Genomic DNA, 24,414 nt, shown 5'->3' with positions numbered 1-24,414 from the left:
CGTGACACTTTGAACACTGTCCAACACATGGCAGGTGCATAAAAGCATCGGTTCACTGAATGAATGACTAGTTAAGAGAAGATTGCACTGGGTGTAGTGGATTCTAAAATAGTTGTAGAGATTTGCAGTGATCTGTTTTTGCAGTTGGCAGTATTTATTTTTAAGCCCAATTTTCTTACTTAATGTTTATATTCTAGATTTGCTTACACAGTGAGAGATGATAGAATCAATTCACATATATTGTTTTTGAGCCACTAATATTTTGAGATTTCTATCAAGAGTCTAATGAACTGAGCGCTAATTTTCAAATATCTTCTAGTAGCTTTTCTTTGAGGTTGTTCTTTTTCTGTTCAATTAAAAATATCTTTATAAAAGCATTGTACATAAGACATTTATAAAGAATTGTATCTTAAATTCTGCTCTTTAAATACATGTTAAAATTATCCACGCATTTTGTCACTGATGTTTTTAAGCAAGATGTTATCTTTAAAAAGATCAAGGTAGTGTTGTCATTCTTTAATCCTCCATTCCATGTAATATGATATTGATAGAAAGATGCAAAAGGTTGGAGTGCCTCGGTGGCTCAGTCAGTTAAACGTCTGCCTTTGGCTCAAGTCATGATCTTGAGGTCTTAGGATTGAGGCCCACATTGGGCTCTCTGCTCAGTGAGGAGTCTACTTCTCCCTCTCTCTCTCTGCCACCCCACCCCAACTTGTGTGTGCATTCTCTCTCTCCTTCTCTCTGTGTCAAATATATAAATTTTTTTAAAAATCTTAAAAAGAGATATGCAAAAACAATAAGGCCATTTTTGATGTCATGGTGTCAATTTTATCTTTGAGTCCAAAATAGTATCACCGAAATATTTGGCACACTGTGCATGTTTGTTGAGTGAATAATCTGTAAAATGTGAATGAGATGAATGTATTAAGATTGAAGCATATTGTGGATATATGATCTATCAGTATTTCTGAATTTCTTTTTTTAAAAAGATTTTATTTATTCATGAGAGACACAGAGAGAGAGACAGGACAGAGACACAGCAGAGCGAGAAGCAGTCTTCCCACAAGTAGCCCGATATGGGACTCTATCCTGGATTCTGGGATCACACCCTGGGCCAAAAGCAGACACTCAAATGCTGAGCCACCCAGGCATCCCTGTATTTCTGAATTTCTGCTGTGTTTAGAATACTACTGTAAACATTCAAACTTTGGTTATTGTTCCTTGAGGCCCAGTAAGAAGCTTTTTTATTAAATACAGTATTTTTAAAAGCAGTACTCCTGCAAATTCCTTTGAAGATTTAAATATAAACTGTACATATGGTAGTACATGCTGGTCTAAGTTCTGCTGCCATAACTAGTTAACCTTGAAATATCCAGAAAATGCGATAAGACACAAAACAAATTTATTTCTTACTTATAAAGTGACTTCTACAGGCCTTGTAGATCCAGAGCAGCTTTCTTTACATAAGTCAAGGATTCAGTTGGCTTTTGTCTTCTGTTCAACTCAGGGCTTTTAGTTCTCATGAAAGGGACAGAGCTTTTCCCTGCCTTATTCTGGAAGTATTAAGTCTTGCCTCTACTCACAACCCAGTGGTCAGAATTAGACATATGGATCAATATAACCACAAAAATTCTGGGAAGTATAGTCTATCAGTACCCAGGAGGAAAGGAAACCAAATATTGGCAATGACTGGTGGTATACAGATTAGACTACATGCCACAGAGCTCAGAGGCCAAAAGACAGTCCATTCGTTAATTCATTTAACATTTAACTAGTTAGTTAAGAGATGCCTAATATTAAGTGACCTACTGTTGCAGTCACTCCTCACAATGAAAGACACGTATATAGTAAGGCTGACAACATAAATGTACTTTGGGGGACAGTTGCCATGTTTTCGCAAAGTTATTTTTTTATAATAGAAAAAAGAACATTAAAATGGCAGTGCCTTTAAGATATCTTTCACATTAAGATAGCTGGATCAAGGTAGTCTATAGAGGCTTTCTTAATTCCACAGCCATCAAAGATAAGTATTAAGTCCATCAAGTCAACATTTTAGATACTAGGAAGAAGGAAACAAAAGGAGGGATTAAAAAGGTACAACTTTCAACTGACATAGTTTTCTGCAGAGAGCCTTCTTCCAGTTTTTTTTCAATTGTACTTCTGTTTATATTACATTAACCAGAACATAGTCACACAGTGAAAATAAATGCAATGGGGTTTGGGAAATGTAGTGTTTTGAGCACTTTGCTTCCCTGAATATAAATTAATGTTTTGTTATTAAGAAAGAATGGAAGGGAGCCGGGATGGCCCAGCGGTTTAGCGCCGCTTTCAGCCCAGGGACTGATCCTGGAGAACCAGGTTCAAGTCCCACGTCAGGCTCCCTGCATGGAGCCTGCTTCTCCCTCTGCCTGTGTCTCTGCTTCTCTCTCTCTCTCTCTCTCTTTTTTTCTCTCTCTGGGTATCTTTCGTGAAGAAACAAAATCTTTAAAAAACATATCTCAAGAAAGAATAGAAGGGAAATATTGAATGAACAATTAGCAGGTTCTGTTGTAGTTAAGAATTTTTCACACACACACGCACACACACATACACGCACACAGTTAAATATACAATCCCAAGGAAGTAGAGACTTCTTTGATATTGTTCTCCAGTTATTTCTATACTAACAAACCTTACTAGGGCAAGAGGGAAACAGTTTCTTTCTTTCTTTCTTTCTTTCTTTCTTTTTTTCTATTACTTTTCTGTTCACAGAGTAAATGTTTCAGTACATATTTCTGCTACTGACTTTGCCATTGAAGAAAACCTTATTTATTGAATTTAGACTTAATAAAGCAATTGGTTTTAATTTAGTCAAATGCAGTAATATGAGACAATCAGAGCTTTACCTTCTCCTTAGTTATCTGTCATGGTCCTATATACACTTCTCTATACTTTTAATTAATGTTTGCCTCAAAAAGGGAAGACTGAGAAATAGATGTACTTGTTTTAATTTTGAGAGTTCATACACAGCATTTTGTATTCATTTAGGTTTATCAGTATGAGAACAATGAAATAAGGCCTGAGCCATAGAAAGCCTAGAAATTAGAATCAACATGTTTGGTGTATATCACAGAGAATTAATTTAACTTCTTTTAACTTTCCCCACCTTTATCTGCCTTCTTCACAGGCTATACATTGATGGTCCATTTGGGAGTCCATTTGAGGAATCATTGAACTACGAGGTTAGCCTCTGTGTGGCTGGAGGCATTGGAGTAACTCCATTTGCATCAATACTCAACACCCTGCTGTATGTCATTTTGATCCATTTTATTAGTTGAAATAGAGAACTGTCACTATTTCAAACATCCCTCTTTTAGTATGAGGTCATTCCTCATAACATTAATCTACAGTAACCCTCCGTCTTATGCATAGGGAGTATGTTCCAAGATCCCCAGTGAATGCCTGAAACTGCAGATAGCACTGAACCCTACATACATTATATTTTTTCCTATACATACATGTCTGTGGTAAAGTTTTACTAATAAGTTAGGCACAGTAAAAAATTAACAACAATAACTAATAAAACAGAGCAATTATAACAATATACTATGAGGAAAGCTATGTGAGTGTGGTGTCTCTCTTCCTCAAAATATCATATTGTACTGTACTCACCCTTCTTCTTGTGATGAGGTAAGATTATAAAATACCTGTGTGATGATATGAAGTGAGGAGAATCATCTGCTTCCCAGCCATGGATGACCATGGGTAACTAAAACTACAGAAAGTGAAACCACAGATAAGGAGGGACTACTATACTTGTTGTTCATGGGATTCCATTTACTGATAGATGAGGGTAATAATTCAAGGATTCTCATTGTGTGGTCGATGGCTTTCAGCATAGTGTCTTGTAAAGTATCATAAGCAGGCATTCCTCTGCCCTCTTAAAGCCATTACACCAGCCTTCATTCCTATTCTTCCTCATAAATGGTAAGGGGCACTCCTCATCCATTCTGTCAGCAAATATTGTTAAGCACCTGTATGCCAATCCATCCTATAGGGACAGCTATGAATAAAACAGAGTCCCTGCCCTTAAAAAGCTTATATTCAGATAATAAACCAGTAAGAAATTCATAATTAACAGTATTTCAGAAAGTATTAGAACTCTGATAAAAAGAAGAGAGAGATTAATGGGATATTGGAATAAAGGGCCAGGGTCATTGTAGCCATATGGTCAGGAAAAGCTTTGCTGGGGAGATGACGAATGAGCACATGATTACTTGGTCTGTTACTCAGCAAATTTATAACAGACTGGAGAATAGAACTTTCAAATGTAAGCTTGCTTACATAGGAAATACTTTTGCAGTTATTTTAGTTCTAGGATTATAAGCAAAACTTAATGGATTAATATTGTCATGAAATCACAAGCAAAACAACAGTAGGAAATTATTCTCAAATCTATTCTGTTCATCTTTCGAGAAGGCACAATTTGCATTAAAAGTCTTTTATAGAGTGCTAAAAAAGGAAATAATAAAATTGAAATGATGTGTTTGAATGATATTTTATTTCAATTTTAAATACTTGTTACAAATTTGGGACTTTTTGGAGGTTCTTAGAAAAATAACCATATTTCAAGCCAAAAATCATTTGTTTCTGAAAACATACTGTGAGTTATTCAGACATATTTAAAGTTGAGAAAAAGAGAAAATATTTTCTTAACCTCAGGCTGACTTCATAATTATAAATAGGAATCCAGACTTGGAATTACGAGTCACTGGAATGCATTACATAGTAGGTGACTGTTACATCTCTTTAATGTTTATTAAGAAGGGGATAAACAACCAGCTTTCTGTAATGGTTTTGGCTCATTTTGCCTGGAGGCAGGGGCATGAACTAATAATGATCACTGGAGCCCGGCTGAGTGATAGAATTTACTGAAAATACAGAACTTTCTGAGACACAGGGCTCATAGTCTCATCCAGGAGTTTAGTTTCTTGCGTTCAACTGAAAATAGGTGATATGCATGTAATAGCCACAAATATAAACACTTTAACTCATGGAGTATATCGTGCTCTTGAATCAGTACATTACATTTTAAATTCATTTGGGACTTATGGTAAGTGCAATGACAAATGATAAAAATGATAAAAATAAATGACTGGTTTTTCATTAGTAAATAAAAAGCAAATTTTCAAAGATACAGGGATTCTTAACTTTTTTTGCCATCCTCATCACCATAGTGTTCTTTTAATTTTAAAGGGATGACTGGAAACCATACAAGCTTAGAAGACTGTATTTTATTTGGGTGTGCAGAGACATCCAGTCCTTCCGCTGGTTTGCAGACTTACTCTGTGTCTTACATAACAAGGTAAAATTGGGTTTGTTTTGACTTTTGCAATTTTTTAAATTAAATTTTTTACATTATTTAAACTTTAAATTATTTTTTTTCTAATTACAAAAGCAATCAATGCTTGCTGTAGAATAAACCAGAAAATAATGGAGATAAGTTGAAAGAAGGGGAAAAAAGTCTCTTAAACTTAAAAGTAGAGACAGAGCATATTAATAATTTAGTACACATATTTTCAGGTATCAACTGAATGTGTGTATATCTATGATATGTTTTACATAAAAATGCTAATATTTGTTAGCATAGAGTATTTTAACATAGAACTACAGGCATATGGCTGATGATGTCTGCATATGGGGTGGTGACGGAAGACAAGACGGGGCAATCAGCAGATATTGGCTACTGTACTTTCCATACTTTTTTCTGTCAGCACTAATCTCTTATTTCCACCTTTCGTATTACAAATGGACCATCACCAGACTTTTGGCACTCTGGCAGAATTTCAAAAATCATAAATTCTAAATTTTATTTCTTACAGAGATAAAAACAGGCATTCTTCATTTGTCTTACACGTAACCCTTTGTTTATTGATATATGTATCTTTATTTTTTCAAATTATACAAGCAATACATAGGCATATTTGCTGCATTTTTTTCCTTTTTCTTGTAAATCATAGTATACTTGACATACAGAAGTATATTAGTTTGAGGTGTACTACATAATGAATCAACCATTACACATTACAGACCACTCACCACATGTAGTTATAATCTGTCACCATATGAAGTTATCATAATATTATTGACTATATACCCTATGCTGTAATTTTCATCCTTGTGACTTATTCATTTCATAATTGGAAGTTTGTTCCTCTCAGTCCCTTTCACCTGGTTCATCCATCCCCCTGCCCGCCTTCCTTTGGAGAACCGGTTTGTTCTCTGTATTTATGACCCTATTTCTGTATGTGTGTTTGTTTTGTTTTTTAGACTCTACATATAAGTGAAATAATACAGTATTTGTCTTTCTCTGACGTATTTCACTTAGCATAATACCCTCTAGGTCAATCCATATTATTGCAAATGACAAGATTTATTTCTTTTGTGTGTGTGTATACATATATATTCTTTATCCATTCATGTATCAGTAAACACGTAGGTTGTTTCCTTATCTTGCTTGTTGTAGATAATGCTGCAATAAACATAGGTGTGCATATATCTTTTCAAATTAGTGTTTTCATTTTCTGTGGGTCAATATCCAGTAGTGGAATTACTGGACCATACGGTATTTCCATTCTTAATTTTTTAATGCACCTCTATACTGTTTTCCACAGTGATTGCATTTCCACCAATAGTACATGAGGATTCTCTTTTCTCCACATTCTTACCAACACTTTTAATTCTTTTTGTTACTAGCCATTTTGACAGATGTGAAGTGATACCTCATTGTGATTTTGATTTTCATTTCCACAACGATTAGTAATATTGAGCAGTTTTTCCTGTGTCTCTTGGCCATTTGTATGCCTTCTTTGGAAAACTGTCAAATAATTCAGATAAACCAAATTCTCCCATACTACTTTCCCCACCCAATCAAGAGGAAACTCACAAGTGTTCTATAAATTCTACCATACTATTTGTATTGCTCTATGAATTGCTTATTTATCGATTTATATTTTTTGATTTTTAAAGATTTTATTTACTCATGAGAGACACACAGAGAGAGGCAGAGACACAGGCAGAAGGAGAAGCAGGCTTCCTGCAGGGATCCTAATGCAGGACTCGATCCCAGGACCCTGGGATCACAATCTGAGCCAAAGGCAGATGCTCAACCACTGAGCCACCCAGGTGCCCCTGAATTGCTTATTTTAAACTTATCACTATGTCTTGAACATTTTTAATAATAGTATGTATAAAGTTACCTCATTCTTTTTATTGCTATATTTTGTATTATGGAAGCACTTAGTAATTTAACCATTCCTCAGTGATGGATATTTACTTTTTTATTATAAAGAACACTGCAATTATGGGGTCCCTCAGTGGCTCAGTCAGGAGTCCGACTCTTGTTTCCAGCTCAGGTCATGATCTGAAGGTTATGGGATCGAGCCCCAAGTTGGGCTCCATGCTGAGTATGGAGTCTAATTGTGATTCTCTCTCTCCCTCTCCCTCTGCCGCACCCCCTGCTCGTGCAGTATCTAAATAAATAAATAAATAAATAAATAAATAAATAAATAAATATATATATATATATATATTTAAAATCTAAAAAAAAAAGACTACAATGAATATCCTATGTGTCTGTTTGTTTGTTTGTTTGTTTGTCTTAAGATTTTATTTATTCATTCATGAGAGACACCAAGAAAGAGAAGACATAGGCAGAAGGAGAAGCAGGCTCCCTCCAGGGAGCCTTTTGCAGGACTTGATCCCAGGACCTTGGGATCATGCCCTGAGCCAAAGCCAGATGCTCAACCACTGAGCCACCTAGGTGCCCCTCATATGTGTCTTTCTATGCAGATACTCATTTATTCAGTCATTCTGTCACTCATCAAAAATTCACTCATTGCCTGCTATGAATCACAAACTCTTGTAGGACATGGAGCAACATTGGAGAACAACAAAATGAAAAACAATTTTTTGATCTCATGTGATTTACATCCTAAGTGGGGAAGATAGACAACAAACTAATAAATAAATAGGATGTCTGATTCTTTTTTTTTTAAGATTTTATTTATTTATGCATGAGAGACATAGAGAGAGGCAGAGACACGGGTAGAGGGAGAAGCAGGCTCCACTCCATGCAGGGAGCGTGACATGGGACTCAATCCTGGGTCTCCAGGATCCTACCCTGGGCTGAAGGCGGCGCTAAACCGCTGAGCTACCAGGGCTGCCCAGGATGTCTGATTCTGATTAGGGCAAGGAAGAAAAGTGGATAAAGCAACAGAAAGTAAACCATCAAGGACATGCTAATTTATATTGTATAATTGGGAATGCATTCCTCCCCAAATAATATTTGAGCAGAGACCTGAGTGAGGTGAATGAGCAGACTAGGTGGAAATCTTGTGGAGAAAGGGACCCAACTCACAGGCTGGGGCTCTGATACAGTAGTATGCTAGGAGGAAGATGAAAGAAATCTGTGTGGGCAAACCAGAGTAAGCAAGGGGACAAGTAGTAAGAGAAGCAATCAGGTGATATGTATGCTTTCCTGGGGGAGGAAGTGGATTACAAAAGGTCTTTGGATTTTATGCAAAAAAAAAAAAAAGGTTCTAGAGATATACCCAAAAGAACTGAAAGCAGAGATTTGAACAGATTTTTGTATACTGATATTCATAGCAGCATTATTCACAATAGCCAAACAACCCAAACGCCTGGTGATGGATAAAGAAAATGTGGCATATACGTATAATGGAATAATATTTCAACCTTAAAGAGAATGAAATTCTGAGACATAGAATATGTATGAACCTCGAAAACGTTATACTAAGTGAATTAAATCAGACATAAAAGGACAAATATTGTATGATTCTATTTATACAAGATATGGAGAGTTCTAGTTCATAGATACAGTCAGTCCCTGGTGGGTGCCAGGGACTCAGGGGACGTGAATAGTGCATTATTATTTGATGGGTATGGAGTTTCAGTTTAAAAAAATGACGAGATTCTGGAGATGGATGGTAGTGATGGCTACACAACAATTTGTATTTAATGCCACTGAACTGCATACTTAAAAAAACAGTTAAAGTTTGTTATGTATATTTGACCACAATTTTTTTTAAAAAAGTACAGATTCCTGGGACTGATCTGGGACCTGCTGAATCAGGAGGGGAAAATAAAGGGAGGGATGAGAAGCCATTGAAAGGATTTGAGCAAGATTGATCTAAGTGTAGATCTTAGAAGTGTGTGTGAAAACACCAAGCTCTGGCATGCTGCAATTTCTGAAGGCTCAAAGATGAGTAAGAGTCAACAAAGATCAGTCAGACTGGCCAGGAAGGTGGGAGGAAAACCATGAGGGAGTTCTGTCTTTGAGGCTAACAGAGAAAAAACTTTCAAGTAGAGCAAAATCACTACTCTCAAATTTGTATTTTTTCCTGGGTTGATCCTCAAGACTACTTTCTAAGTCAGAGGTCATGAGGAGGTTGTGAATGAATTTAAATTTTTAATGTGTACTGACAAAACACTCTCCAGAGAGAATAAAACAGCTTCCATACCAAAGAGTATGAGAGACATTTATTCTAAAATCTTTTATTACCGATATCTTAAATTTCTGCCAGTCTCAAACAGTGAGATCTCATTCTGTTTTCTCCCCAATGCTAGTGGGGTTAAACCTCTCTTCCTGTGATTATTGACCAGTTATATTATTTCTGGGATTTCCTAATTCTACCTTTGTTTTTCTAATTTTTAATCTTTCTTGAACTGATATACAGAACCTGTACTTTTTTTTTTTAATGAAAGGATCCAAGATGTGGACAGGCACATTTGAATAACAGATGCTTTCTAAGGGAAGTAGTAGGGAAGGAAAGGAATAAAGAGAAGAAAAGAATGCTAAGTGGCTGGACCTTCACAGGAGTTGAATCTTTAAGATTTATGTATTCTTTCCATTTCAAGTTTTTTTGATGGATGTGGTTTACCTTTAGAATTCCATGGAGTAAATAATATAAAACCCTAAAACTAGTATAAATAATACAGTGATGATTATCTTCTACTCACACCTCTGCATCTGTTTTGATTTTTGGCATCAGCAGGATGAACACTGGTCTTTCAGTTGTGCCTCTGAGGATGATGTGTTTGTAACTGTGTTACCAAGCTCAGTGTGTGTGTGTGTGTGTGTGTGTGTGTGTGTGAGAGAGAGAGAGAGAGAGAGAGAGAGAGAGAGAGAATGAGTGAGGGGAAAGAGAGAAAGAAAGAGATCAACAGCAATAAAGCATAGTGATGTTGCCTACAGTCTGTGTAAAGGCAGGTAAAACTGTTTTTGAAAATCAAATGAAAATATAGTCTTTCAATCTTGTTCTAGCTGTGAGGTCTTTCACATCATTCTAGAATGCCTAGGACAAACCTATCTTAGTTGCCCTAGTCGCTCTGTCTTGGTGTCAGACTATCTGCAATGATGAAAAAATTGAGTCTTAGGTAGATCTTGCTTGGCCAGATTGTCCAACCTGGTGATTGAAGAGTGCAGGGCCAGGTGTCAGGTGATCCTGTACCAGCTCTGCCAATATCTAACGATGTGACTTGCTTCAAGTCACTTCACCTCTGTAGGTCATGTTGGGAAAATCAAAATAAGGGATCAGGGCTGCATCAGGCATTTGGAATCTGTCATTTACAATGGAACAGTGATTCTACTTCCTATGAACTGCGAGTCCTTGGATAAATCACTTAGCCTCTATAAACCTGATTTATGCTTCCAATTTGTGAAGGAGGCTAATAGCACTTGAAACCCAATGTGAGACTTACCCTTAACATATATCTAAAGTATCTATCATTTTGAAAGCATTTAATAAATAATTGCTGTGATTCCTAGTAATCTGTAAAATTCCTCCCAGGACTCACATCCTGTTATTTTTTATTTGTGAGAAAAATAAGTAGAAGTATAGGCAGGAGAAATGAAAATGAAAAACATAATATTTGTGCATGATCCTACAAGCCTTGTCTATTTGCAAGATTGTGTTGATCCACATACCTATTTTTTCACTGTTCCTTTATTTGGAGAAAATCGTGCCTTTCATAGATATCATTGTCTTCAGTGAGTGGTAAGTTAAAGTGGAGACATTGAAATCATTAAAAAACACTATCCAAATTTTTTTGGTAAAGATTTTATTTATTTATTCATGAGAGACACAGAGAGAGAAAGACAGAGAGGGAGAGAGAGACAGACATAACATAGGCAGAGAGAGAAGGAGGCTCTATGCAGGGAGCCTGATGTGGGACTCGATCCTGGGACTTGAGGATCATACCCTGGGTTGAAGGCAGGCGCTCAACCGCTGAGCAAACCAGTGTCCCACATTATCCAAATTTGCATAGCTCTTGGGGCCGTGGACACCAAACAGTTGCAGGAGTCGTAGGACTGATTTCAGAACAGCATCCTGTTCATTTAAGACAAGAATCAATGCAAGCCATGTGTTTTGTGAGGTGCTATTATTCATTACTGGCATCTAGAAATTCCTATTTCTTCACAATTAAAATTCATAAACCCTGATTCAATTCAGAAAGGACCTAAGAATGAATTTAGCATTTGGATTTAACTTGAGGCAGCATTTGGATATAACTTAGTATTTTAAGAATATTATGGGAGCTGAGAATCATCACATCACCCTTAAAAGTAAACTATGTCTTTATTGGGATTTTATAGAGTTTACACCTGTCAGAAATTGTATCATTTTTGATCTGAAAAGAGATCTGGGGGATGATAGCATTCAACCCCATCATCATTGTCCTAATGAAAAAAATGGAGGCCTAGATGAGTCAGTAACTCATTAGAAGTCTCAGGACCAGATAGTGGTGGCAACAGAATAAGTCAGCTACCTGCAGGGGGCTCAGAGGTGCCAGAGGGCTGATGAAACCCTGCTTAGTCACCACCACCCCCCATTTACAATGTGACTTTTTTGCATTCCTGAAACTTCTACTTTGAGTCACAATATGTCATTTTTAAAATTTCATTTTACTTTATTTATTTATTTACTTTTGTTTTTTATTTAAATTCCAGTTAGCTACATACAGCTAACATACAACATACAGTTTCAGGAATACGCCTTAGTGACTCAACACTTCCATATATCACCCAGTGCTCATCACAACAAGTGCGCTCCTTAATCTCCATCACCTATTTCACCCTTCCCTGTGCCCACCTCCCCTCTGGTAACCATCAGTTTATTCTCTATAGATAAAAGTCTGTTTCATGTTTGGTCTCTCCCTTTTTTCCCCTTTACTCATTTGTTTTGTTTCTTAAGTGAGTGAAATCATATGGTATTTGTTTTTATCTAACTTCCCTCATTTAACATAAGACTCTAGCTCTAACCACATCATTAAAAATGGCAATATTTCATTCTTTTTGGTGGCTGAGTAATATTCAATTGTACATATATACACCGTGTCTTTATTCATCAATCGATGGACACTTGGGCTGTTTCCATAATTTGGCTTTGTAGATAATGCTGCTAAGAACATCATTACACTATACAGAAACAGTACTTTAAATCAGTTGATCTTGCTGCAATAAAGTCCAGCAAAACCTTACCATCTCAAGCAAGCCCAGTATGCCAATTTATGCTCAAGAAATGGTTAGGCTTTTGAAAAAGTCCTGTCACCTCAGACACTCAGATCCATACCTCGCACCTCCTCTCTGGTTCTCTAAGGAGCCCACCATGCTGCTGTGTTCCTCTCCTCTTCTTCCACTTTTGATGCTTGGTCCTTATCTTTCAGCTTCTCTTTATGTCAGGGTGGTGAAAGGAAGCCCTAAGAAAAATACTTATAAAAATTAAAAAATATATAAATTTTTAACTATTTCAAATAATATTTATGTAATATTTTTTTAATATTTTAAAATTTAAAAAAAATTTAAGTTTTTGTTTAAATTCCAGTTAATTAACATATAGTGTAACATTAGTTTTGGGTGCAAAAATATTTTTAAAAGAATAGATTTGAGAAGTCAGGAGCCAGTCAGAATCAGGTCAATTATTAGTAGGTTGATTTTTGAATGAAAAGAAAAAGGAAAAAAAGAAGCATATAGGGATGACAACAACTCTTTTACCACCTTTGTTGAGTTTATTTTCCTCCAGATAATATTTTTCTTATTTTACTTTTCAAGGTATTGAAATGTTTGAGAATTTTTCCAGACTATTTTTTCTTTGACAGGTGGTATTTCCTGCCCCATACATTTTTGTACAAGGAAAACCAGTGCTGAGAAGTAGCAAGGCAGAAACAGGAACTGAGCCTTTTGTCTTTGTTTTTATTTGTTTTGTTTTTTTTTGTGACTCCTAGCATACATATTATATACTATTGTGGTTTCCTTTTTTTTTTTTTAAATCATATTCTTTATGAGTGAGCTCTTGGCCATAATTTAGAGACTCTTGGAGAATAAATTAAGATGTATATGGAAGGATTTCAGGGAATATCAATGTTGTATTTAGTATGCTTGATTTTGTATCGATAAAGATAACAGAATTATTCTCTTATACTACTACCATCTACTCTTCCCTTATCGCTCCTCCTCCTACTGCTTACACTAATTCTGTCAGGAGGCACAGGTTATTAATATTAGCATCTGGTATGTATATTGCTTGTAAATGTTGACTGTGATTAGACAAGATACATCTTAAACTGTAGAATCACATATGTTAGAATAGGAGACAGTCTGAGCATACAGAGAAAATTCTCATGTCTATTTACTTTTATGTCCTCTCAGTTTTGGCAAGAGAACAGACCTGACTATGTCAACATCCAGCTGTACCTCAGTCAAACAGATGGGATACAGGTATGTAGTTAGATGTTTTTATAAATTAAACAGGCCTCTTGATAATAGAAGATTTACAGTAGGGGCTGTGCTGGAAGAAAATTTCTGCAGGTGGTTCAAAGAGAAGTTTCCCAGAGGAAGGCCTCTTTTGGAGTGTGTCCAAAAAACCCATGGCTTGTCCTTGAAGCCAACTGTGTTCTGCCTTTCATTTGTCCTCCTCACAGGGAGCTAGTACAGACCTTTGCATTCATCTCTCCTTTTCACTGTTGTTTAAAATTCTTTACCTCTAGAGATAGGACCATAAGTGAAGAGTCTCATGATTATGTTCATCGAGGGGAATTTTTATGTGCAGAGACAAGATAAGGTCATATGTAGTTAAGCTTATTTTTCTTTAAGGGAAACTAAAAATGTAGTAGTATCCATCACGTGTTATTTTCTTACTGTGCAACACACTGTGCTAAGCATTTCATATTCATTATCTTGTGTAATTCCAACAGATCCAAGAGGTAGATAGTGCCAAGATGATAGTGCTATACTCATGTTATAGATGAAGAAACTGATGTTTACAGATGACACTGAAGTGCTACGTAGGTGTATAAATCTGGGCATGAATGCTTTCGCAAGTTTTATTTTAGTATTTTCCATTATACATTTTCCATAATATTTTGGATACAAAACATGAATGCTTGTCAGTTACTTCAAAACTAATCTAACCCTATTTTTGGAGTCATATTTCTACCTTACTTGGTATGTAAAAAATTATTTCATTTTACTATTCTCGTGAAGCAAGTCAATATCATTATTCTTCATGGTATGGTTATAATTAAGGTATGGAGCATAAATCGCATTGGTTCTCAGTTTGTCAGCCTGGGACTCAGACACTTGTCCCCTCTTCTCACTGACCCTTCATTGTTGATCCAGATCTAATATTCTGTTCATTGCAAACGCCAGCCCATTAGAAGCTATTTGTTTATAGACCCAAGATTTAGAGCTCTTCTGTCTTAGACTGTCTTGTCTGGGATCATTTCCCCAAATTTATGATGACAATTTGTAGTATTTTACTCATATAATGAACCAAATAAGACAACTGTATTTGCAGTGTAAAAACACTTCAATAAAGTTACTGTGCTGCACCCATTTTGAGGGTAGGCAGTTAAAATGCATTCTTTAACATTGCAGTTGTTAAAAATGAAGCAACTAACTGAAGTCTAGGAAAATCAGCCATTTGTAATAATGGCATTCAAGAAGATAATGAATTTTAAAGGAAAAGAGGAAGGAAATGATGCTTCAAAATGACTGTACTTAATTGCTTGCCATTTAATACTTATAGTCTTGATATCACAGCAATTTGGTAGGAAACCACAGCACCAGTAGAAATGATGTTAGAGAAATGGGTTATTCATCCAATTCTGGGTCATATAAAATATAGTGCTTTCTTTTTGGCAGAAGATAATTGGAGAAAAATATCAAGCACTGAATTCAAGACTTTTTATTGGACGTCCTCGGTGGAAACTTCTGTTTGATGAAATAGCAAAATGTAACAGAGGGTAAGTACTAGTGCTCAGGAAATTTGCCATATGGCTAAGGATCAAATTAAAATATTCTCAAGTTATCACATGTAGTTTTTAAAGACAAATTTGGGAATGGGTTTACAAATTACAAAGTCACTTAAACACTCAATTATCACTAGCAAAGGAGTAGGCAACGCAGGGACCACCTCACATATCTTTAACATCAATAATTAAAAATTGGCTTTAAAAAAGTCTATTAAAGTATTTATGAGTAATACTCTCCAACCTACTTTCAAATTTGCATGGACCCATATTAAAATGGATATTCATTCTGATATCATGTATCAGATGATCATTGGAAAAACTTTTCAAAATCATGTTAGCAAACAAAGGAGCTCTACCAGCAGTTCTAACAATGAATGCACTTAAAATCAGATTTTTGAACTTTTTTACAAGAATTAATAAATTCTTAAAAGCCCTTAGTTTGTCATATATAGTCTCTAAAACAGGAGTATTTCCAAACATAATTTTTTTTCTTGGAAGCTATAATTATATGAAGAGGCTTAGCACTATGGGATATATGTCTATGATTTGAAGCAAATACTGTTGAAGGAGAGCATTCACTTTAGGGCATAGACTAGCCAACCCTCATGTCTTCTGTAAACTTGTAGTTCAGGGCAATGGCCTACAAGAATTGTAGAAGTGCTTTGAAAACCATATATACACTCATACATTTTAAATTTGGCATTGAAATAGTTTCATCAAAAGTTCAAATAGTTGGGAAGCTCTAATGTCTAACATATTGCACATGTTGACATCTTGAAATTAATATAACTCTCTAAGCATGTCTACTGGAATAAAAATATCAGTTTTTTTATACCAACCTCATATATTTGGAAAGATATACAAATGAGCTTTCATTAGCAGGTGGAAATTTTACATTATTTTTTCTACTTAAGCTTGTATTTCTTATTTATCCTGTAGAATTTATCAAAATTAAATATGTTTTTACATTGGAATGAACCATCTTTTTGTTGCTTAAGTAAATATACTTCTGCAGTAAGAATTTACATAAATTGAAGATTGAATTTTTTTAAATTTCCTTTGACCCTATGGCTCTTCTAGTTGGTCAGTTCATAATTTAAAAACCTACATTTTTATAAATATAAAAAGGATATTTATAAATAGATGAGGAAGCTTATTGGATGAAGAGTTCTAAATAAGCTTCAAGTCATGAACTCATGAATGAATATGATTTATTGAAAGATCCACTGATTCATCAAGGCCCTTGGCCATCTTCAGAGATTTTGTTTTAGGAATTATGGTGTGGAGCCCCAGGAGTGAAATTTTATTTTATTTTATGCTACTTTTTTAAAGATTTTATTTATTTATCCATGAGAGACACAGAGAGAGAGGCAGAGACATAGGCAGAGGGAGAGGTAGGCTCCCTACAGGGAGTCCGATGTGGAACTTGTTCCTGGGATCACGGATCACTCCCTGAGCTGAAGGCAGATGCTCAACCACTGAGCCACCCATGTGCCCCGCCCAGGAGTGAAATTTTAAAAAGAATATAGCTATTGCTGAAAGTAAGATTGCAGCTTTGTTTGAGACCACTTCTGGATTTCCCTTCTCATGATGAAGTAGTTTTGAGTTAAAGAGGGAAGGATTATTTTGAAACAGAGGTCCTTTGTCATAAGTAGGGCTCTCGTTAAAGGTGAATTTATAGAATTAAAAAACTGTCACTGTAACTTTGGTTATATTCTTTTCCCATCTTTCTCCAGTATCATCCACCTAGACGTGATAATAGGGTCGTACTAAGCTGGGTCTCGTTATGCACCACAGACTCCTTTAATGATATTCAGCTGACTTCTGACAAGCATTCTGTTAGTAGTTTTTATGGTATAGTGATGAAAATTTTGGAATTTTGTTGTTACCATTGTTTTTACTCAATTCTGCAACCAAACTCTGCAACGGTAGAAGATCACTTATAAGAAATTAGATTGGGATTATTGATTTATTTCATTATTTCTTAAGAATTCTCATTTGTTAAACTGTTCATGATTTAGATGGGTTTTGTATGTTTATTTGGTTGTTGTTCATTTTCTTCAAACAGCAAAGCTGGTTTAAGAAGAGCAAGTGTGTACCATCTACTGTTGACATTTTGTACAACACTTTCATTTTGTGTATTTGCTCTATACAGGCACCTAAAATGCATTATTTTTAAAGAATTTTTACGTGGCATATTTAGGAAAAGAATTAGGTCAACATCTTAAGAGTTCATTAACTAGAAAAAAAGGTGCTATTTATTATTTTTATTATTTTTTAAAAGGTGCTATTTAAAGAGAAGTCCTCATTATAGGTGTAAAATTTTTGTTGTACATTAACCATGTGTACATAAATTACTGAAAGAATATGTAGAGATACACATGTATACTTATAAAAGTATATATTCACATATATGTGCATGTAGATATTTACTTATATGTATTTAAAACCTATATACTGAAAATATGAACTTTGATTTTTTAACAAAAGTTGAATGAATCTCTAATATAGAATTTTTCAATGTAGTCTTTTTCAGATACACACATATTGCTCATGGTTAATTTCCATGCAATTCTGCATCACAGTATTCTAGAATATGGATAACATGATCATTGCTACCCTATTTATGGATATATATGTTACCTCCAGTCCTTCATTGTTGCAAACAATGCTATGGCCATTATCTTTGCACATACTTTCTCATGCTCTTGTGGGAGTATTGCAGTAGGTTAGGCCCCTTGAAATGGAATTGCTGGCTCAAAGAGTATGTACATTTAGATAGTGTCCTATCAAATCCAAAAGGCTGAGTCAATTTATACTCAATTTATTTTACATACCTGTATGAGGTGGTTCCTTCCTCATGTGGCTCTTTTAAATTCAGAAAATGAATTGTGTAATGGTATGATCAAGGAAAGTGAAGGAGCTTTTGAAGTCACCCTGCTTTCATCATTATTTTACAAGTGAAGAAGCTAGGAGCCAAAAGATAATGATTTATCTCAAGCTCTGGTTAATGAGTCCAATTCAGAATGAACCCTCTCTTCTGACTATAAAGTTCAATGTGCTTTATTTACAGCAGAGCATGGTCGCAAGTAGAAAGAATAGCAATTTTATTTTACCATGTCCCTCTTGAGGACAGTGAAATGTTCCAAGCAACCATCATGTTCACCATGTATATTACAGCAGAATGTTAACTCCCATATACTAAAAGTGTATACTAATTTTTCAAAAACATAAAAAGATTTTGTAAATATTATTTTGTAAGTCACTCAGTATTTACTAAGATAACAGGACATTTTTTATTATACTAAACCAAAGCCTATTTTCCTATTATTTATAATAAAAATGTATATCAGATCATAAATTAATCAAATTTATGCATTGTACAAAGGAGAAATAAAGGATTAAGTTTATGTGGTCTGTGGAGTAGAGAGCTATTATGCTGGGATTGGATGAAATATCTGAGACCATGTCTACATTCTCCTTCCTTATGGTGTTTTAAAATAATATGGATTAAGAATACATAGGTTTGCTGTCTAACATTTATTTGATCTGTGTCCCTCAGGCAAGTCAATCAAACTTTCTGGTCTGTATTTCAAGAAGTGAACAAGCTGTCATAATTATAAGATCCCAAACTTACAAATCTGCATGAAAAAAAATTGGCATAATAGGAAAACATGCACAAATATATTGAGCATTTATCGGACTAGTTCCCAACATCTGACCCCAAACAACATTCTCTGTATAGCATCTATTTCTTCCCATATCAGCAAAGTTTTTGTAAATAAATCTCTAGATGATTGTTGGATTGCAGCAACCTAATGCAAATTTAATGCAAATAGGTTGCAGGGATTAAGTGTAGATCTTGAAAAAGTTACAAGATCTCATTGTTAGTAAAAAGAACATTGTAGAACTCCTCAAATTACATAGAAATCTGCTGGAGTTAAATTAGTTAACAACTAAAATACAAAATGTAAAAAAAAAATTATATAGATATCTGGGTACTTTTAAAGTGATAATTTTGTTGTGAAATATTTAAGAGAAGCCTTTAGGAAGTCTGTAAAAATTGAAAAACAAACTTTATAATTGCCCTGTGAAGAACGTAATGGTATCTTATTGTAATGCAGTATTGACAGAAATGTATACAAACAGGCAAAATGACTCAGTGCTTTCTCATTTTCATGAAAAGCACATTATGTTTTTTGTTTGTCTTTGGGTTTTGGTGGGATAAGCTGAATGGTTCAATTTTTTTTCTTTTTGAAGATTTAAAATTTTATTTTATTTTTTTAATTTTATTTTTTTAATAATAAATTTATTTTTTATTGGTGTTCAATTTTCCAACATACAGAATAACACCCAGTGCTCATCCCATCAAGTGCCCCCTTCAGTGCCCGTCACCCATTCACCCCCACCCCCCGCCCTCCTTCCTTTCCACCACCCCTAGTTCGTTTCCCAGAGTTAGGAGTCTTTATGTTGTCTCCCTTTCTGATATTTCCTACCCATTTCTTCTCCCTTCCCTTCTATTCCCTTTCACTATTATTTATATTCCCCAAATGAATGAGACCATATAATGTTTGTCCTTCTCCAATTGACTTACTTCACTCAGCATAATACCCTCCAGGTCCATCCACGTTGAAGCAAATGGTATTTGTCGTCTAATGGCTGAGTAATATTCCATTGTATACATAGACCACATCTTCTTCATCCATTCATCTTTCGATGGACACCGAGGCTCCTTCCACAGTTTGGCTATTGTGGACATTGCTGCTAGAAACATCGGGGTGCAGGTATCCCGGCGTTTCATTGCATCTGTATCTTTGGGGTAAATCCCCAGCAGTGCAATTGCTGGGTCGTAGGGCAGGTCTATTTTTAACTCTTTGAGGAACCTCCACACAGTTTTCCAGAGTGGCTGCACCAGTTCACATTCCCACCAACAGTGCAAGAGGGTTCCCTTTTCTCCGCATCCTCTCTGCCTTGTTAATTTTCCCCATTCTCACTGGTGTGAGGTGGTATCTCATTGTGGTTTTGATTTGTATTTCCCTGATGGCAAGAGATGCAGAGCATTGATTTAAGTAACCTAGTGTGTCTAGATCTGGTTTTAATAGTAATCTAAATTTTATAAAGCAAAATCTATTTTTGCACTACTTTATTTTCTTCCTTCTCACTTTGGGTTTAATTGGGTTTTATTTTGGTAGTTTCTTAATATAGAACCTTGTATCATTGATTTCAGTCCCTTGTTCTTTTCTAATAAAAGTGTTCAATTCTATAAATTCCCCTCCCAACACTTTAGCTACATTATACAAATGTTGATCTGTTTTAATTTTTATACACTTCAAAGTATTTTTAATCTTCAGTGTGATTTCTTCTCTGACCCATTGGTTGTTTTAGAAGTGTGTTGTTTAATTTCCAAACATGTGGGGATTTTACAGATATCTTTTTGGTTTTGATTTCTAGTTCAATTGGGTTCTTTTGAGAAAATATACTCTGTGATTTCAATCCTTTATAATTTATTGAGACTGTTTTACTGCCCAGAATATGGTCTGTCTTCATGAATGTTCCACATGCACTTGAAAAGAATTTGTATTCCTTTGTTTGGGCATAGAGCACACTATAAATAACAATTAGTTCCAATTGCTTGATAGTGGCATTCGGGTCTTTAGTACGCTTATGATTTTTCTCTTTGTTCTGTCAATTACAGATAGAAGAGCATTGGAATAGTCAACTGTAATTCTTGATTTATCTGTCTTTACAGTCCTATTAGTTTTTGTTTCATGTATATTGGAGTATTTTAGTTGGAGGATTTAGTTGTGTTTAAACTATTTCATTACATATTATTATCATTGCACTTTATTATATTTATCCATTACAAAATATACTACATTTTATTATTTCATGGAGCAAAAAATATTGGATTTTTTTCTAGCTTCATTGAGATACAACTAACATAAAATTGCATAAGTTTAATATGTACAGTGTAATGATTTGATATATGAATATATATATTGTGAAAGGACTACCCAGTCATCACCTCACATAATTACAATTTCTGTGTGTGTCTATGTGTGTGAAGAGAACTTTTAAGATCTACTCTCTTAGCACCTTTACACCTTATACAACACAGTATTGTTAACTATAGTCAACATGCTGTGCATTACATTCCCAGAACTTACTCTTCTTATAATTAGAAGTTTATAATTCTTTTCAACCTTCACTCATTCCCCACCTCTCCCACCTGGCCCTGGCAACCACCAGTCTGCTCTCTGTTTTTATGAGTTTGGGTTTTTGGGGGGATTTTTCTGATTCTACATATAGATGAGAGTATACAATATTTATCTTTGTCTGATTTTATCACTTAGCACAAAATCCAGCCCCTTATCAGATACATAGTTTGCAAATATTTTTCCCATTCCATAGGCTGTCTTTTCATTTTGTTGATCATTTCTTGTGCTGTACAGAAGCTTTTTAGTTTGATAGAGTCCCACATGTTTATTTCTGCTATTATTGCTTATGCTTTTGGTGACATATCCATTACATTAATGCCAAGCCTAATGTCAAGGAGCTTTTTCCCTATGTTCTTTTCTAGGAGTTTGATGGTTTCAGATCTTACATTTAGGTCTTTAATTCTTCCCAAGTTAATTTTTGTGAGTGGTGTGAAATGGGGGTTCAGTTTCATTTTATGCATGAAAATATCCAGTTTTCCCAGCACCATTTATTGAAGAGATTATATTTTTCTCGTTGAGTATTCTTGGCTTCCTTTGGTTGGGTTTAAATCTGGCAGTTTACTATTGCTTTTTCTTCTTTCTTTTCTTTCTTTTCTTTCTTTTCTTTCTTTCTTTCTTTCTTTCTTTCTTTCTTTCTTTCTTTCTTTCTTTCTTTCTTTTCTTCCTTTCTTCCTTCCTTCCTTCCTTCCTTCCTTCCTTCCTTCCTTCCTTCCTTCCTTCTTTCTTTCTTTCTTTCTTTCTTTCTTTCTTTCTTTCTTTCAGATTAAGTACATTTATGATTCTGTTTTTTTCTCTTTTATTGGCATATTAGCCATACTTCTCTGTTTGTCTGTTTGCTTTTAGTGATTTCTTTAAGGAATTGGTTCCCAAACTGCATTCCTTGGACAAGCATCACCAGGAGCTTGTTAGAAAAGCAAATTCTTGAGCCCTATCCAAGATTTCTAGTATCAGAAGCTCTAGGGATGGTCTGTGGACCAGATGGTCTATGGTCTGTGAAGTCCCTCAAGTAATTCTGAGGAAGCTAAAATCAGAGAAACATTGTTCTCAGTTTAGAGTGTACATCATTAGCTTATCACAGTGTACTCCAAATAATGTTATACCACTTTCTGTACTTCCATTCCCCCTGCGTCTCCTTGGCCATTATTCTTATTGTTCTTTCTTTTCCATATGCTATATACTTCATGATGCACTGTGATTCCATTTGTTTTAGGCACCAGTAATAATTCAAAGACATTAAAAGTTAGACAAAATACAGATTATATTTATTCACAGATTTACCATTTTTGCACTCTTCATTTTTCTGGGTAAACTCAAATTTACATCTGATTTCATTCTCCTTCCTGAAGAATTTCCTTTAATATACTTTATAGTACTGGCTTGCTGGTGATGAATTCTCTCCTCTTTTGTTTGCTAAGCTTATATTCCATCCTCAGTTTTGAAAGTGATTTTTGTTTAGTGTAGAATTTGCTTGGTACAGCATAGTTGAATTTTCTCTTGTCTTTCAGCACTTTGAAGATGTTACTTCATTGCCTCCTGACATGCATAGTTTTTTACTAGAACTCCGTCTTTCATCTTCTGTTTATTATTTGTAAAGTGTCTTTTTCTGCCCTCCTCTGGTTGTTTTTATGTTTTTCTCTTTGTCACTGGTTTTCAGTTTTATTGTAAGTTGACTTACATGGTTTTCTTTGTGTGTATTCTCCTTGGGATTCATTAGACCCTTGGATCTATGTATTTGTTTTCATCAGATTTTCGCAAAAACTGGCAACTATTTATTAAGTGTTTTTTTCTCTTTTCCTTTATCTTCTCACATGTTGGGACTAGAATTGCATCTATCTTTGACTAGTTGATTTAGTGTTGATTAGATAGACTAATTGATTTAGCCTCTGTTCATTTTTTTTTCCCTGATTTTTGTTGTCTGTGTGATCCATTTGGATAGATTGTAGTGCCAGGTCTTTAAGTTTAATTATCTTTTCTTTTCTTCTGCAGTGCCTATTTTTCTGTTAACCTATCAGTATACTTATAATTTTAAAGGTTGCATTGATCACTAGAATTTCCACTTAGGCCTTGAAAAAATCTTCTATTTCTCTTCTCACCATGTTGATGCTTGCTTTTGAACATAATGAAGTATGTTTCTCATCACTGTTTCAAGAAAATGTTTGATAATGGGTTAAACAAATTTATTTTCTCAAAACTCAAGAGGCTGGAAGTCTAATATCAAGAGGCTAGCAGGGTTGATTTCTTCTGAGACCTTCCTCCTTGGCTTGCAAATGACTACTTTCTTGCTGTCTCTTCATATGATCTTTTTGAGCATGTGCATTCTCTCATGTTTCTTCATATATCCAGTTTCTTCTCATAAAGATATTATTCAGATTGGAATAGGATCCACTCTAAAGCTTTAACTTAATTACATCATTAAAGCTTTTCTCTCCAAATATTCTGAAGTACTGGGGGTTTGATTTTCAACATAACAAATTTAGAGGGGACATAGTTCAGCCCATAACATTCCCAGTTATGGTTTATAAAATTCTTGGCAATTTCTTATTGAATACTGTAAATTTTGAAGTTAGATGTTACATGCCAAATTTTGATCTTCTCTTTTCAATATTGTTGGACTTGTTTCTAGCATGCAGTTTGTGACTTAGGTTCAGTTTGATCTTTCTTAAGTATAGATCCAGAGCACCTTCACTCTAAGGCTAATTTTACCAACATCCACCCCCCTCTTGCAAGTAAGGTGATAACTTTCTAGAACACTACCCATTGCCCACATATGATATATAGATCTTTCCGTTCTGGCTTGTGGGAATATGAATTATTCACAACCTTGTGTCAACTCAGAATTGTTTGCCTTACTGCTCCCTGCTAGTTCCTTATCCAGATTCATGTA

The 24,414-nt window shown here is 35.0% G+C and overlaps 1 protein-coding gene across 6 annotated transcripts in view; it reads left to right on the top strand.

Annotated features, from left to right (window-relative positions):
- Positions 1–24,414, top strand: part of NOX4 (NADPH oxidase 4) — a 179,672-nt gene that overhangs the window by 145,860 nt on the left and 9,398 nt on the right. For all 6 annotated transcript variants that reach the window (XM_072794979.1, XM_072794977.1, XM_072794975.1 and 3 more), the window contains 4 exons: positions 3,167–3,286; positions 5,236–5,344; positions 13,709–13,777; positions 15,203–15,303. In XM_072794979.1, the coding sequence (XP_072651080.1) occupies positions 3,167–3,286; positions 5,236–5,344; positions 13,709–13,777; positions 15,203–15,303 (399 nt within the window). The remainder of the gene's footprint in view (positions 1–3,166; positions 3,287–5,235; positions 5,345–13,708; positions 13,778–15,202; positions 15,304–24,414) is intronic.

This window comes from Canis lupus, chromosome 23 (genome assembly GCF_048164855.1).
Source record: "Canis lupus baileyi chromosome 23, mCanLup2.hap1, whole genome shotgun sequence".
NCBI lineage: Eukaryota > Metazoa > Chordata > Mammalia > Carnivora > Canidae > Canis > Canis lupus.
Note: the sequence above shows the minus strand (reverse complement) of the source record. Positions and strands in the feature narration are given on the sequence as shown.